Source organism: Myotis yumanensis, unplaced genomic scaffold (genome assembly GCF_028538775.1).
Source record: "Myotis yumanensis isolate MYYU_CA2020_CCGP unplaced genomic scaffold, mMyoYum1.0.hap1 SCAF_7, whole genome shotgun sequence".
Classification (NCBI taxonomy): domain Eukaryota; kingdom Metazoa; phylum Chordata; class Mammalia; order Chiroptera; family Vespertilionidae; genus Myotis; species Myotis yumanensis.
The window spans coordinates 63,747,174-63,763,400 of NW_027223758.1; the positions used below are offsets into that span (position 1 = coordinate 63,747,174).

General features: G+C 46.9%; 2 protein-coding genes across 10 annotated transcripts in view; one reads left to right on the forward strand and one right to left on the reverse strand.

Annotated features, from left to right (window-relative positions):
• Positions 1-15,126, reverse strand: part of AFG3L2 (AFG3 like matrix AAA peptidase subunit 2) — a 53,838-nt gene extending 38,712 nt beyond the window's left edge. Inside the window, exons 1-2 of one of the 3 annotated variants that reach the window (XM_070420692.1) lie at positions 15,046-15,126; positions 8,761-8,848 (exon numbers count right to left, since the gene is read on the reverse strand). In XM_070420692.1, the coding sequence (XP_070276793.1) occupies positions 8,761-8,784 (24 nt within the window). In that variant the 5' untranslated portion in view covers positions 8,785-8,848; positions 15,046-15,126. Of the gene's footprint in view, positions 1-3,107; positions 3,374-8,760; positions 8,849-15,045 lie in introns of those variants that run through there. The other 2 variants (XM_070420691.1, XM_070420690.1) reach the window with 2 other exon arrangements.
• Positions 15,127-15,337: 211 nt separating this feature from the next.
• The window catches only part of PRELID3A (PRELI domain containing 3A), a 104,462-nt gene continuing 103,572 nt past the window's right edge, over positions 15,338-16,227 (forward strand). For all 7 annotated transcript variants that reach the window (XM_070420699.1, XM_070420702.1, XM_070420695.1 and 4 more), the window contains exon 1: positions 15,338-15,435. In XM_070420699.1, the coding sequence (XP_070276800.1) occupies positions 15,404-15,435 (32 nt within the window). In that variant the 5' untranslated portion in view covers positions 15,338-15,403. The remainder of the gene's footprint in view (positions 15,436-16,227) is intronic.

Consider the following 16,227-nt stretch of genomic DNA (forward strand, 5'->3'; position numbering starts at 1 on the left):
CCCAGGTTCGATTCCGGTCAAGGGCACATGCCTGGGTCACAGGGTCGATCCCCACTTGGGGGCATGCAGGAGGCAGCTGATCCATGATTCTCTCTCATCAAATGTTGTTTCTATCTCTTGCCTTCTCCCTTCCTCTCTGAAATCAATAAAAAGATATTAAAAAAATAAAATAAAATCAATGGAAACATATCCACAGGTGAAGATTTTTTTAAAAAGTGGTATATTCATACAATGGAATATTATTCAGCCATAAAAAGAAACGAAGTACTAATAAATGCTACCACATAGATAAGCCTTGAAAACATGATGCTTAAGTTCAAGAAACCAGACACAAAAAGTCACATATTATGATTCCATTTGTATAAAATGTCCAGAATAGGTAAATCCATAGAGAATGTAAATTAGTAGCTGCCTTGGGCTGGAGGAATAATTGGGGAGAAATAGGGAGTGACTGCTAATGATTACAGGACTTCTTTTTGGGGTGATGAAAATGTTCTGAAATTAAGACCGTGGCGATGGTAATGAATATGCCAAAAATCACACTTTAAAATAGTAAAGTTTATGGTATGAGAAAAAATGTCAATTAAAAAAAACATTAAAAATGAGCTTATTTAACTTCAAATTAATACACAATTCTACACAGCAAAACAGGACAGAAACACTGATATTGTTCTTGATTGGCAGTTATCACTGTCAGCACAGAGGACTTCCTTATACCTCAACACGGGTGATGCCAAGGACAACAGTGTTACTCCAAAGAAAGGCCTTTTAGGTAAGATTCCTGACACAAAAACTGCAAAACAAAAGGCAGATCCTACCTGCTCATTGTATCTAAGTCCAATCATCTCGAGAGGCAAAAAGAAAGGAATTACAGCAAGGCAAAATAGGGAAATGAACGCAATGCAAGAAACCGAAAAAGGGCTAGTGCAGGGCAGTATGGAGTAGAAAAGAGATGAAGATAATCCAAGACTGGTGAGGGAGCTTCAAAGAGTAAACACCATGAACACAGGTGTGGATGAAAAAGAAAAGCTGTAATAAATCTAAAGGAAAGTAACCTTATGGGGGTGATCTGATCATTAAATTCCGAACTGGGCGGGTCATGGTGGGCAGCCACACCCCAGGCATATAACTTCAAGTAAAAGTTTTATCTGTCCTTTACGCAGCCCTGTCCATTGCTCTGTGCATCTAACACACTTCTGAAATGCCTTTTTCAGACCCCTCAGAAGCATAACCCATAATCCTGTTAACCATCCTGTTACCCAATCCCCACCTTCATGTAATCTAGCTTGTGTTCCCTCCTTAATTTTAAATGTATAAAATAAACTGTAAACTGTCATTCTCCTGAACATTTGAGATTTTGTTTCTGTCATCAGTTTGGTTCAAATAAACTCATAAAAATTCTCTAAGGTTTAGATGTTCCTGACCTCCACACAGGTGCTGCCAATACCCCCTTTTACGTGGAGAGGCTAACTCCCGGGCCTTAACCCACCACGCTCTTTCGCCTCTCTATGTGTACCTCTAGGTAAACCAGGACAACGCTGCATCCCACGGGACTGACCGACAGCAAGAACCTGTGTGGCTGAAACAGCCGACCTCCACTGCTTGCTGCGTGCACCTCTACTGGACACAGACCGAGGCAGCCGGTAAGCCAGGACGAGCGGACTAGGGAAACTGAGACAGGTAACCTGAACACAGTGGCCAAGCAATTTACAACCAGAAACAGAGAGGTCGCCTCCCTAGAGATAACATCTAAGCCTCAGTTGCATTTCAAATCCAGGTCCAGAAAAGCAGCAAAACCAGGACCAGCTGAACTGACCCCCGCCCCGCCCCAGCACTGACCAATCAGCAGAGACCACACCCTGAAAGAATACACTTGGAAAACTGATGAATATTCTGCTGAAACCCTCCTGAGACTAGACCGGCCCTAAATTTCCCACTGGCCAGAGAGAAAATTTCCCACAGTGGGCCCGCCGCGCTCCAGAAAAAGGGCCCAGCGTGGGGAGCATGCCTGAGCCGCCCCTGCCCTCGCAGGAGAGGCATCCCCACAGGCACGCACCTCCTAAACTCCAAGAACCCCAGGAGACTTGCAACCAGGGGAGCAATGGCGCAGCAGCTCACTCCAGGCTCACCCCTGATCCTGGTCCCAAGGCCCCCTTTTCTCGGACTTCCTGGTGAGCCCAAGCCCCTGCCCAGGCTCTCCTGTTGCTTCTGCTATGCTAAGCCCTTCCTTGTTTCCTATGCCCGGCGTTAGTGAGCGGACCTTCAGAGCCACCTGGACGCGCGCTGTGAAATCTTCCCTACACAAGTCAAGAACCCAGACGCTAGGGCTGGCCCCGGGCAGACCTGCTCAGGGCCAGGTCCCCGGCCCCGCACCAAGATGGCTGCCAGTGGGTCCGAGTGCAGCCCTGCATCTGCTGTTTATCACCAAGAGAAACCACCTTCTGCGGAGGACAGAATGAAGAGGGGGCATTATCTACAACCATGGTTAATATTTACTGGCGTGTACCGTGCGCTAGACACAGAAGGCCGGCAATAGCCCCACTCGACGGATGGGAACGTGGAGGCTCGGAGAGGTTACCGAACTCAACCCCAAAACCTGTGCTGTTATTACATCGTGCTCAGGTGCAGACTCTCAAAACGCACACACAACACATGCGTCCTATTTTCCAATGTCATCAAAGGCAAAACCGAAGGCAGCCAACGCCGAAGATATGACAGGTAGGTTCCTCTTAACCTTTGTGGGTCTCAGTTGCCGTATCTGGAAAACATGTTCACCCTGAATGAAGAAGTCACAGGACCTTCGAAGATGATCTTTGGAAGTTCGCGATACAAAGATCTGATTCCATCGGAGGTACACGTTTTCAAAGCGCCAACACGATCCCCAGACTTAGACGAGCAGAGGCGTGCTCACGAGAACCGCGGGACACGCGACCAGGAACGCGGCGCGCCCAGGTATCTCACGGCGGCGCACGCGGCCTCATTCACCAAGGAACGCGCCCCGGACGCCCGGCGGTCCACGAGCGCGCCCCGGGGCCGGTGACCTTGACGCCCAGCTCTCCGGACCCGGAAGCGGGCCCGGCTGGGGGCGGAGGGCGCCCGCGACTCACCGTCCGGAGGTAGGCCTGTTTGTTGGGGCCCACGCCGCCGCCAGTGACGAGCAGCGGAGGCAGGCCGCGGGGCCAGCAGCCGCCCCGGCCCCACAGCAGCAGGCAGCGGTGCGCCATGGCTGCCGGCGCAACCCGCACGGGCCGGGGGCGCTGCGCAGGCGCGGCTCTGCGGCCGCGGACGGACAGCGACCGGTGGCTCCGGCCTGCGGGGGACCGCTCGGAACTGAAGGCACAGGACCGCGGAGTGGGCCCGCCGCGCTCGGGCAAGCCCACGCTCCCGACGCGCGCTTTTCCCGACCCCGGCGCGCTGACGTCAGCCGTAAGGCGGGTCCTCGGTCCCGGCCGCTGCGGCCGCTCCGGCGGCTCCGCAGCGTCACTCAACCGGAGCTGTAGGCGGGGCCTAAGAAGAGGAGCGTGGAGGGCGCGCGGAGGGCGGTGGGCGGAGCGGAAGGGAGAGCAGAGAACGGAGTGGAGGGCGGGGCTGGAGGCGGGGCCTAAGGGAGGAGCCTGGGAGGCGGTGGGCGGGGCGGGGCAGGACCGAAAGGCGCGTGGGAGGGCGGGCCTTAGTGAGAGGGCGGGGCCAGCAGAAGCGGCGGGGTGGGCGTAGGGAAGGCTGCTGGGGCCTCAGACCTGCTAGGAGGCAAAACCACCTTAAACATTTTTGCCGTTCACTCTCTCACTGGTCAAATATTTTGAGCACCTACTCAGTGATGAGCATCGTTCTAGGGCTCTAGAGGTACCAAAACACGTACCTTAACTTCTAGGAGAGCAATGCAAAGAAGCACAAATCTAATTGCAATAATAATGGCTCAGTGGTTGAGACTCGACCTATGAACCAGGAGGTCCCGGTTGGAGTCCCAGGTTGCGGGTTCGCTTTCCAGTATTGTGGAGGAGGCAACTGATCAATGATTCTCATAAATGATGTTTCTATCTCTCTCACTCTCTCCCTTCCTCTCTGAAATCAATAAAAAATATATATATTTTTTAAGAAGTGTTGGGACTCTGACATCTAGCTTGGATCCATCAGGAACCATTTAAAAGATAAATGATTTCTAGAGAATAGGGTGAGTTCTCCAGGCAGTGGAGACCTGTCAATTTTGTACCGGAATGGCCACTTTGTATATATATCCTGGTGGGGGAGAGGTGCAGCAGGGGCACAAGTGAGAACATACCAAACAATTGGTTGCTACTGCCATCATCCTATATAATAAGCCTAATATGCAAATAGACCAAACGGTGGAACTACCAGTCGCTGTGATGTACACTGACCACCAGGGGGGCAAACGCTCAATGCAGGAGCTGCCCCCAGCCCACAGGCCCCAGGCCAGCCAAGGCAGGTGCTAGTTGGAGCCCCCCGATTGCCCCACTGGTCACCCCACAGATCGGCCCTGATCACCGGCCAGGCCTAGGGACCCTACCCATGCATGAATTTCGTGCACTGGGCCCCTAGTATCAGTATAACGGGAGGGGCAATTGTTTGCCATCCCTCCCAGGCACTGTGGTGGTCACTGTTTGTGCACCCAATCTGCTAGTTTGGATTTTTGTAAGGCAGTCGCTGTCCTGATCTCTGATAGCACATCAGCCTCCACATTTCTGGGAGGCAAGTCAAACTGGTTAGCAGAAACATGATCGACTGTCAGACTAGCAGTTGGCTCCTGTAACATTTTTCAGGTTTCCTTCCACATCATGGCACTGCCCCCAACACCCAATGGCTTTTTTAGTACTTGCCAGCTGTCACATGTTCATTGTGCCAGCCAAGTTGTGAGACCCTTAAATATAGCCCAATTGTCTGCATAGGGGACTATAGGCTATGGCTCGTGTGTAAATAGCAGTCACACGGCCCTTAGGTCTGTACACTGGCTACTCTGTTGTACTCCTCTTTCAAACCATGCAGTGTTGTATGGGATTGTATGGCCCCACAGCCGTTACACAAGGATTACCTCAGCTAGACCCCTCTCGGTGCCATGTATTTTTAAGAATGGCGATTGCGCCAAGACCGGTTTGGCTCAGTGGATGGAGCGTCGGTCTGTGGACTGGGGGGTCCCAGGTTCGATTCCGGTCAAGGGCATGTACCTTGGTTGCGGGCACATCCCCAGTGGGAGGTGTGCAGGAGGCGGCTGGTCGATGTTTCTCTCTCATCGATGTTTCTGACTCTCTGTCTCTCTCCCTTTCTCTCTGTGGAAAATCAATAAAAATGTATTAAAAAAAAAAAAAAAGAATGGCGATTGCAACTTGTTGATGAGGGCATTTTTTGGTGTGGGGACTACAGTAAGGGCTGAAGTGGTCATGTAATACATTGGCCTCAAATGACATGTAACTCATTACCCAAAGGACTTGTGGAAAGGGCACTGTACTGTTGCAAATATGCATGCCATTTAAAAAAAATATACATTTTTAAATTGATTTCAGTGAGGAAGGGAGAGGGGGAAATAGAAACAATAATGAGAGAGACTCATTGATTGGCTGCCTCCTGCATGCCTTATACTGGGGAGCGAGCCCGCAACCCAGGCATGTACCCTGACCAGGAATTGAACCGTGACCTCTTGGTTCATAGGTCGAAGCTAAAACATTGAGCCACACAGGCCGGACATGTATGCCAGTTTTGCAAGGTGAAGGCAACAGCTGAAGGAGGCCTTGCAAATAACCCTTCTGTCTAACCCTTAACTGGGAGGTCTATCTGTGCTAGCACTATCACCAGTAGGGCAATGATGGGTTCTGTCTGCTGCGATGTTTTATACCATCCCAAAGCCTGTTGTTCAGTGGAGGAATAACAGGTTTCAGCACCCTTCTATAATTGGAACCAGAACCTAAGGAGGACAGCTTTCCCTGATTGAGCTTGTCATAGGACCCAACTAGCTCCATCCAAGTGACATGGGTACCTCAGCAAGGAGGAGACCAGAGTCTGTGTCTGTGCTACTAGGATTTTTGTTTCCTGAAATGCAGCTTCCTGCTCACTTTCCCAACACCAATGAGTGCCCTTTTTTACCAGCCAATATAATGGGTACAAACATTGAGCCAGATGGGGAATGAAAGCCCATCCTAAAATGACTAAAAAGCTTTGTAACTGTTTCACTGGTTTAGGTGTGGGAAAATATTGCACGAAAACAAAGAAATAGGAAACATAAAAATGGAGATAGAAAACATAAAAAAGAATCAGTCAGAAATGAAGACTACACTAACTGAAATAAATACATTACAGGGAATCAACAGTAGAGTAGATGAAGCAGAGGATCAAATCAGAAATTTGGAAGATAAGAAAGCAGAAAACATCCAATCATAGTGTAAACAGCCTCTGGGACAACTTCAAGAGTACTAACGTTCACATCATGGGGATGCTGGGAGAAGAAGAGAGAGAAAGAGCTAGGAATTGAAAACCTATTTGAAAAATAATGACTGAAAACTTTGCTAACCAGGTAAAGGAAATAGACACGCAAGTCCAGGAAATGCAGAGAGTCCCAAGTAAGATGAACCCAAAGAGGCCCACACCAAGACACATAATTTTTAATTTTAAAGACAAAGAGAACATCTTAAAAGCAGCAAAAGAAAAGCGGTTAGTTACCTACAAGGGAGCTCCCATCGGACTGTCAGCTGATTTCTCAACAGAAGCTGTGCAGACCAGAAGGGATTGGCACAAAATATTCAAAATGATGAAAAGCAAGGACCTACAATCAAGATTACTCTATCCAGCAAAGCTATCGTTTAGAATTAAAAGACAGATTAAGAGCTTCACAGACAAGAAAAACAAAGAAGAAAAAAATAAAAATATGAATAATAAAATGGAAATATCTATCAATTACTTTCTATCAACAATTACTTTCAATGCAAATGGATTAAATGCTTCAATCAAAAGACATGGTGGCCAAATGGATAAGAAAATAAGACCCTTACATATGCTGTCTACAAGAGACTCACTTCAGATTGAAAGACACACACACAGACTGAAAGTAAAGGGCTGGAAAAAAAGATATTTCATTGAAATGGAAACAATAACAAAAAAAGCTGGGTACCAACACTTATACCAAAAAAAAAAAAAAATACACTTTAAAACAAAGGCTCTAACAAGAGACAAAGAAGGGCCCAGCAACTCCACTTCTGGGTATTTGTCCAAAGAAACCTGAAACACGCCGAGACCAGTTTGGCTCAGTGGATAGAGCGTCGGCTTGCGGACTGAAGGGTCCCAGGTTCGATTCCGGTCGGGGGCATGTACCTGGGTTGCGGGCACATCCCCAGTGGGAGATGTGCAGGAGGCGGCTGATCGGTGTTTCTCTCTCATCGATGTTTCTAGCTCTCTCTGTCTCTCTCCCTTCCTCTCTGTAAAAAATCAATAAAATATATTTTAAAAAAAAAAGAAACCTGAAACATTAGTTTGAAAAGACATGCATCCATATGTTCATCGCAGCAGTATTTACAATTGCCAAGATTGGAAGCAACCTATATGTCCACCAATAGACATATGGATAAAGAAGCAGTGCCTGTATACAATGGAAAAGGACTAGGTCTTAAGAAAGAATGAAATCTTGCCATCTGCACCAACACGGATGTACCTAAAAGGTATTGGGCTGAGCGAAATAAGTCAGGCAGAGAAAGATAAACACCATATGATTTCACCTAGATGTGGAATCTAAGAAAACAAAATAAACAAACAAGCAGACCAGAGACAGTCTCATAGATACAGAGCACATTTTGACAGTTGACAGATGATAGGTGGGGGGCTTGTGGGGTTGGGTATGCACAAAAAAGCAGTGGATTAAGCAATACAAGTTGGTAGTTACAAAATAGTCATGGGGGATATAAATTACAATATAGGGAATATAGTCAATAATATGGTAATAACTACATATGGTATCAGATGGGTAGTAGATTTATTGGGGTATTACTTTGTAAGTTATATAAATGTCTAATCACTGGGTGGTACGCTTGAAATTAATGTATTATTGTACATCAACTGTAATTGAAAAATAATTTTTTTAAAAAATATATTTTATTGATTTTTCACAGAGAGGAAGGGAGAGAGATAGAGAGAGTTAGAAACATCGATCAGCTGCCTCCTGATGTGCCTGCAACCCAGGTACATGCCCTCGACCGGAATCAAACCTGGGACCTCTCAGTCCGCAGGCCGACGCTCTATCCACTGAGCCAAACCGGTTTTGGCTGAAAAATAATTTTTTTGTTAATCCTCACCTGAGGATATATTTCCATTGATTTTTAGAGAGAATGGAAGGGAGAGGGAGAGACAGAGAGAAACATTTATGTGAGAGAGACATATTGATTGGTTTCCTCCTGCAGGCACCCTGACCGGGGCTGGAAAAATGCAACCAAGGTACATGCCCTTGACCGGAATCGAACCCAGGACCCCTCAGTCCATACGCCAATGTTCTCTCCACTGAGCCAAACCGGCTAGAGTGAAAAAATAAAAAATATATATTTTTAAAGGAATAAAGTACTGATACATGCTACAACATGGATGAATTTTGAAAACATTGTGTTAATTGAAAAGAAGCCAGTCACAAAGGACCACATATTGTATGAATCCATTTATATGGAATACCCAAAATTGGCAAAGCCATAAAGACATAAAGCTGATTAGTGATTGCCAAGAGCTGAGGGTATGGCTGATAGACTATACAAGAAGCTAATAAAAGTGGTTACTTACAGAAGGCAGGGTGGCATGGATCATCTGAGACTTCCCAGAATGTACTTTTCATATTGCTGACCTTTTTTGAATCATGTGACCATATTACCTATTCAAATAAAACATAAAATTTAAGAATATTAAAGGAGACTATTTTAGTGCTGAAATTATAAATTTTAAAAATAATCTTATGCTTATTTATATTTTCCAAATATCCAATAGTAAATACACATTAGTTTTATAATCAAGAAAGAATAAAACGTTTAGCCATAGCTGGTTTGGCTCAGTGGATGGAGCGTTGGCCTGCGGACTGAAGGGTCCCAGGTTCGATTCAGGTCAAGGGCACATGCCCAGGTTGTGGGCTAGATCCCCAGTAGGGGGCATGGGGGAGGCAGCAGATCAATGATTATCTCTCATCATTGATGTTTCTATCTCTCTCTCCCTCTCCCTTCCTCTCTGAAATCAATAAAAATATATTTTTTAAGAAAAGAAAGAAGCCCTAACTGGTTTGCCTCAGTGGATAGGGCGTCGGCCTGCAGACTGAAGGGTCCCAGGTTCGATTCTGGTCAAGGGCATGTGTCTTGGTTGCGGGCACATCTCCAGTGGGGGGTGTGCAGGAGGCAGCTGATCGATGCTTCTCTCTCATCGATGTTTCTGATTCTCTATCCCTCTCCCTTCCTCTCTGTAAAAAATCAATAAAATATATTTTAAAAAAGAAAGTAGTTATTTAAATATATATATATATATATATATATATATATATATCGTTTAATATACAAAGTCTGGGGTCATTTTTTCCCATCAATGTAGCAGTGTATAAAGTTGCAAGAGAGTAAGTCTCTCACTTACTCTTGCTTAAAGGTATCTCTAAGTAGTTGTTTTTTTCTATATCTGTTCATATGTATTTGCAAGTGTGTTAAATACATTTTTACAGGAATAAAATTTTACTTTATGCACTTTGCTTTTTTGATTAACATATATTTTGGTATGTTAATAACATATAACACCCCCCCCCCCCCCATTCTTTAATCAGCTCCACTGTATTCTTTGGTAAAGGTATAGCAATTCCTAACCAAGGTGGTTCACACTTCTTTCAATTTACTTCTATTTCTGACGCTACAATTAAACTCTTATAGATGCATATATACACATGTGCCAGTAGCCATTTAGAGGATCATTTCCTAGCAGAGAGATTACTTAGTAAATAATATTTTTAAAATAACAATTTGCAAGTGTTATAGGGATTGGACCTTGAGACAGCACATGCAGAACTATGCTTGATGTTTCCCCACTAGGTGGCAGGAGAGATCTATAAATTTCTAAGACAACCAAGTATTGTGCATTTCAAAACCTTAATATGTGTGTTGTTGTTTTTTAAATGATGTTGGTATCATTCCCGGTTCAAGTATAACATCCTGATGCCCTGTTTTCTATAAGGTGAGGCTGACATGGCATTTTCCAGTGGCGGTCAGGGCTTGTGATGCTGTTCCAGTAATGTACCTCAGGTAACAGAATCTAAAAAATCAGTCTGTCCAGCCGGTGTGGCTCACTGGTTGAGCATCAACCTATGAACCAGGAGGTCATGATTCAATTCCAGGTCAGGGCATATGCCCGGTTGCCGGCTCCATCCCCAGTAGAGGGTGCGCAGGAGGCAGCCTATCATTGACGTTTCTACCTCTCTTTCCCTCTTCCTTCCTCTCTCTCTAAAAATCAATAAAAACATACTTTTTAAAAAATCACAATGTCTGATTAATATCCTCTAGATGATAATGAATAAAGAATGCATTATGACATCAACACCAAGGTGCATAAATGCAAGTTTTATGAATGTCAATAGCAGAACATTTGGGATATTCCTAATTACTACTTTACTTGATAGTGATCAAATATTTTTTAAATTGTTGACCACAGAGTATACATAAATCATAAAGTTCTGAGATTTTCCTCAATTATATCTTCTTGTTTATCGCAAGACCCCTTAGTCATGAGCCATTTTTTGAGTATGTTACTGTAATACCAGAAGACATCAGGGGAAAGAAGATTTGCAAGCTGGGAAGGAAATGGTGTCTTAGGTTTCTGATGAAAAACTACATAAGCTATAATGGAGAAAATTAAAGTGCTCAGAAGCAGAATTAAGGTGCAAAATTGAAAATATGTATTGGAGAGACTTCAGAAATTGTGTTTGAAAGAGGAATTAATTATACAGACTTTATACCATAGAAAGCAAAAGGCCACAGAGATATACTCTGTTTTAATAATCTGCTAGTACATCTCGACTATTTTGAGGCTCAGGATAATCCTGAGTTTAGTTAGAGAACATGTCCTTGGATTCAAATAATCTATGCGTAGGATCTCAGAAAATCTAGATGCTAGTGGCACAAGCTCGGAATTGCTGATTTTCTACCATCTCATCCTGCCAGCATGGCAAGGTAAAGAACCTGTAAATCGAGTCTTTACCATCACTATTTGGGGATCAATTAAACATCAGAGCCCAATTTTTGTTATTGTCCTGGGATTTTGAAGCAATGTCCATGGCAAATGGGAAAGGAACAGATCCAAAAGTTCTCCAAAACTTCTTACCTGCTGGAAGAGTGACTTGCTCCCTAAATTAAAAATCTATTCTGATACAGCAATTTTCAAACATATTTATTTTTAGCAGCAGACTCTTGTAAAAATGAAAATTTGACACAGAATCTCAATACATAGAAACGAAATAGATAAGAAATAGAAGTAGGACTGGTTGAAAAGCTTCTTAATTTACCCCAAAGATGACCTCCAAAAGCAATAGGGCTCCCCAGAACCGTCAACTAGATGGTTCTGTCTGTGGTTACACCAGATGGAACCCCACCCAGCCGCTCCCAGGTTCATGACTCCCTAGGAGTCAGTCTTGACTCATTGAACAAGCAATTATCAAGTGCTTCTGTTTGCCAGGCACTGGGATAGATCCTGGGTACACAGCCATGAGGAAGGCTAAATCCCCATCCTTGAAGAGTTTACATAATCTAGAGCAGAACTGCTTTCCAAACTTTAGGGACCTTACTAACTGCGTGGGTGGCTCATTAAAAATGCCTATTTCTGGGTTTTATCCCAGAGATGTTAATTCCAAAAGTAAGACGTGGAGCTTTGGAATCTGCCTCTTTAATAAGTATTATTCTAGTGGGAGAGACAGAAACACAAACAAGTACAGTAATTATAAAAAAATGTGCTGAGAGTAATGATGGAGGTATGTGGGAGCAATTACAGGAGGAGTGAGGAGCACTCCAGGGGGTGAGCAAACAAAGCTTTGGAAGTAGGTTCCACACAGAAGAGGCTGATAGGACAAGCAGTAATTGCCCGGGCGTGGCAGTGGCACCATTCTGAGTTGCTAGATAGGAGCATGTTAAAGTCGCCCAGAAGGGAGGCGAACTGAGTCAGAGGTCAGTGGGGATGGTAACAATGCTACTAACAATGATAAGGGCTGACATTTACTGTTACTGCCCACAAGTCACTGTACTGAGGACTTCACCATTGTTCTCATTTCATTCTCACAAGTCTGATAGGGCTGCCACTAGAATTCCCATTTCATAGATGATAATACTGACATTTGCCGAGAGTAAGCAATGTGCAGAAGGGGAGTCAGGTCTGGAACCTGGGTTTGTCTGTCTTCCAACCTACGCCTCCAACTCTAACTGTTAAATCGTATCATCTCTTAAAGGATGTGGAAGAAGGGATGGGTTAAAACAATCTGTAAGAGGTAAATTCCAAAGGACTTGATGACCGACTGGGTATAGGGTAGGGGATTACTCTAGCTTGGGGTGCCTGGGTGATGCCATGTACCTGGAGAGTGAATCCTGGAAGAGGAATTTGGTTGAGGAAGAAGATGCTCTGGCCATGATGAGTTTGAGGTGGGGACCTAGGGACTACTTCATGGGTAACTGGACATATGGGTCTGAAGCTTGGGACAGAAATAAGATAGAGATACAGGTTTGGGAGTTAATAGAAACCAAGAAACTTGGTCAGTTCACTTGAGAGAAGGTTTCGAGTGAGAAAACAGTAGAACACAGGGGAAGAGGAATCTGCAAAGCAGAGAGAGAGAAGGAATATGACAGAGTGGTTGTGTATCATTGAAACCAAGGGGCAGAGTTTCAAGGAGAGAATGCTCAGGAGTTTAAGTGTAGTAGAGAAGTCTAGAAGGAGAAGGACTGACAGTACCCATTAGACTAGAAAATGTCATGGTTTACTGATGACCCTAATGAGAGCAGTTTCAGGAGCCCATTACAGCGTGTTGTGGAATAGATAAGGGGTAAAAAAGTGGGAAGAGCCCTAACCGGTTTGGCTCAGTGTACAGAGCGTCGTCCTTCGGACTGAAGGGTCCCAGGCTCGATTCTGGTCAAGGGCACATGCCTGGGTTGCGGGTTCAATCCCTAGTGTGAGGCATGCAAGAGGCAGTCGATCAACGATTCTCTCTCATCATTGATGTTTCTTTCTCTCTCTCTCTCCCCCCCTTCCTCTCTGAAATTAATTAAAAAATTTTTAAAAAGTGGGAAGAGCAACCGTGGACTCTCCCTTTAAGTTTTAGGTGAGAAGTAGGGAGAATATGCACAGTGCTTGTAAGGGGATGTAGTAGCTGAAAGATATCTTTCCAATGCTTCACACACACACAGGTTGGCATTTAACACCATCAACTTCGAGAGTGGCATGCCTAATCCATCCTTTCCCTCAATGCTTCTGAAATGAGAGAAATGACCCTGGTTCTCAACCCAACAACATGCAGAAGAGGCATTTCAGCCAAAGATAAAGGTTAGGGATGACTTTTGCTCCTGAATTCTCCATTCCTTGGAAATCTTTCCTTAGTTCCCACACCTACTGTGACAAGAACTCACTCAGAGTTGCCTTCCTGTGAGAGATTTAACCAATGGCAGACTCTATCATCCCATCTTTGCCTGATAGCTATTGGAGAAATGATTGTATCCTGTGCTTGGTTTAACCTATGGCCAGTCACCCTTTGACTGGCATCTTTCCAGTTCTAACAGAAACCATAAAACTGAAACAACAAAGCAACTGCTGGGTGTCACTGAGTCAGGCCCATGTGTCACCTGGCCATGAGCATACTTGTCTGTCTTGGCTGCTCCTCAGAGTGCATGGCACATTGCTGCGTCTGGTAACTGCCCTGGGGTACATGGGTCTGCCCAGCACAATACGTGCAGGCTTCCATCTCTCTTAGTAGTCCTATGGAATAAGAACATTGTTCTGTCAAACATTTAATTAAAAAGAATAAATCTTTGCTTATTTAAGTGGTGGGTGATTTCTCCTTTGTTTTCTGCAAAACCCAAGCAAGAAAAAAATCAACCCTCCTGATTCATTTGGGATGAGCATGGGTACAGATTGGTGAAACAGCTCAGGTCTTGGGCTCCTCTAAGGATCCACATACAGGTGCAGAGTCAAGGGGGAGATGTTTTTGTTTTGTTTTTAAGTTGAGAAACTTGATCATAGTCATAATCAAGGGTGGAAAGTGGGGTGAAATGACCAGTGGGTGGAGGAAATAGAAACTACAGAAGGGAAGACCCTCGGAGAGGGGACCAAGGAGAAGAGTGGGGTGGTTGCCTGAGACTAGAGGGCGGGAAGGGAGTTTGGTCAGGGTCTAGATCGGGATACTAGCTACTGTGTTTTGGACACTTGCTATGTATCTGACACCATTCTAGGTGTTGACAGCCATTTGTGGTCAACTCAACCACTCCACAGAGACGGGGTCTCAGAGAAGTTAAGCAACTTGCTCAGGATTATACAATCAGTACGTGGGTAACCGGAGAGCCTTTGTCCTAGGGAGGCATGAAGACAGTGGGAGAAGCTGGGAGTCAGTGAGGAGGTTGGGGGAGGATGCTGGACAGGGGCAAGTAAAGTTTCCATCGAGGGCTTGAATGAAACAGGACACCTGTCATTCCCTGTGCAATAATCTGTAAGATTGTGATTTTTCTCCAGGAGCACAGAGAGCTTGGGCTCGGACCAGAGGAGGCAGATTGCAGACTGCCCAGCATAGAGGGGAGAGAACTGAGGGTCAGTTCTTTGTGAACTGCGGTCTATAGTGTGGAGGTTGGGGGTTGGGGGCAGAAAGGTCTGGAGGAGCTGGTGGATGGGGGAGGCTGAAGAGCAGGTGTCACATGCATGTGGTGGTACCCACAGGAAGGGCCTGAGGCTGCGCTAAGAGGGCGGTGAATAAGGCCCTTCTCAGCGTGGCTCCTAACTTCCTAGCTTCACCTCCTGCCCTTCTTTCTGGGACCCCACAGTCCAGCCTCACAGGTGACTTGCAGCCCCCCAAGAGCACTGTACCTCCTCATGCTTCTGGGCTTCTGCATATTCTGCTCTCTTTCTCTAGAAGATGCTTCCAGAACAAGCATGGAGGCGCAGTTCCCCAGTCGGCCCCCGCTGCGGCGTCCCGCATTCCTATTTTTAGCAGCTGCAGTTCGCTTGGTCACCTGACACCCAAGCCGGCGGCTCCCGAGAGCGCCCCGCCCAGGCCCCGCCCCCGCGACGCCCCGCCCCGCCCAGACCCCGCCCCCGAGACGCCCCCCCGTCCCGCTCAGGCCACGCCCCCGCGGCGCGGAGACCCGAGCAGCCGGCTACTCCGAGCCTGGAACCGGGAAGCCGCGCTCGGCGGCGTTGCCGGGGCGGCGGGTGCCGGGCGGCGATGAAGATCTGGAGCTCGGAGCACGTGTTCGGGTGAGGTCGGGCTGCGGGCCGCCGTGGGCTCCGGGCCGGCGCCGGCACTGCCCCCGCGCCGCTGGGGGAGGCCGAGAAAGGCCGGACCCCAGACCCGGCCCTCGCAGAGCCTTCCCTGCCTGGCGTGGACCGTTCCCAGACCGCGGCCTCGGCACCCTGAAAAGAGGCGCAGGCTCTCGGTCTCTTCTGGGGGCGTCGTCAGCTGCTGGATGGAGTCGCCGCCCGGCCGGTGGAGGCCGTGGTGGGATTCCTGACTCGCCGGGGAGGGGGCGGCCTTTCCTTCCGCGGCCCGAGGAGGACGGAGCCGCGGGTGCATCTCAGCTAGTCCTGTAGGGCCCGGAGCGCCCTCGGCGCGCGCCCCTAGCGGGGCGGACGCGGCTGGAGGGGACCCGTCAAGGTGACAGCGCGCCCTCAGCGCCCCCAGGCTGACCTCGCCTACACCCCGTTCTCCTTCGGGCGAGGGGTGTGCGGACCTAGGGAGAGCAGAGGTCTTCTTATGCATTGCAGCAGATCACGAACATTAAGCATGTTTTACAAATGAAGGGTCCACGGCGGCCCAGGAGCTCGGGAGGAGCAGATGCGGAGAAAGCAGTGGGGGCGGGGGCACGGGGTGCACTTGTGGGCATGGAAGGCCTCCAGGCTAGCACGGGAAGCTGGGAGCTATTTAAAAGTGCCTTCGTGACCTAGGTGCTATCTTCGTCGAAGACTCTATAAGTCATTTATCTGTGACCCACTGAAATCATTCTTTAATATTTTTTAAAAGAATAAAGATTTTTAAATATCTCCCACTCC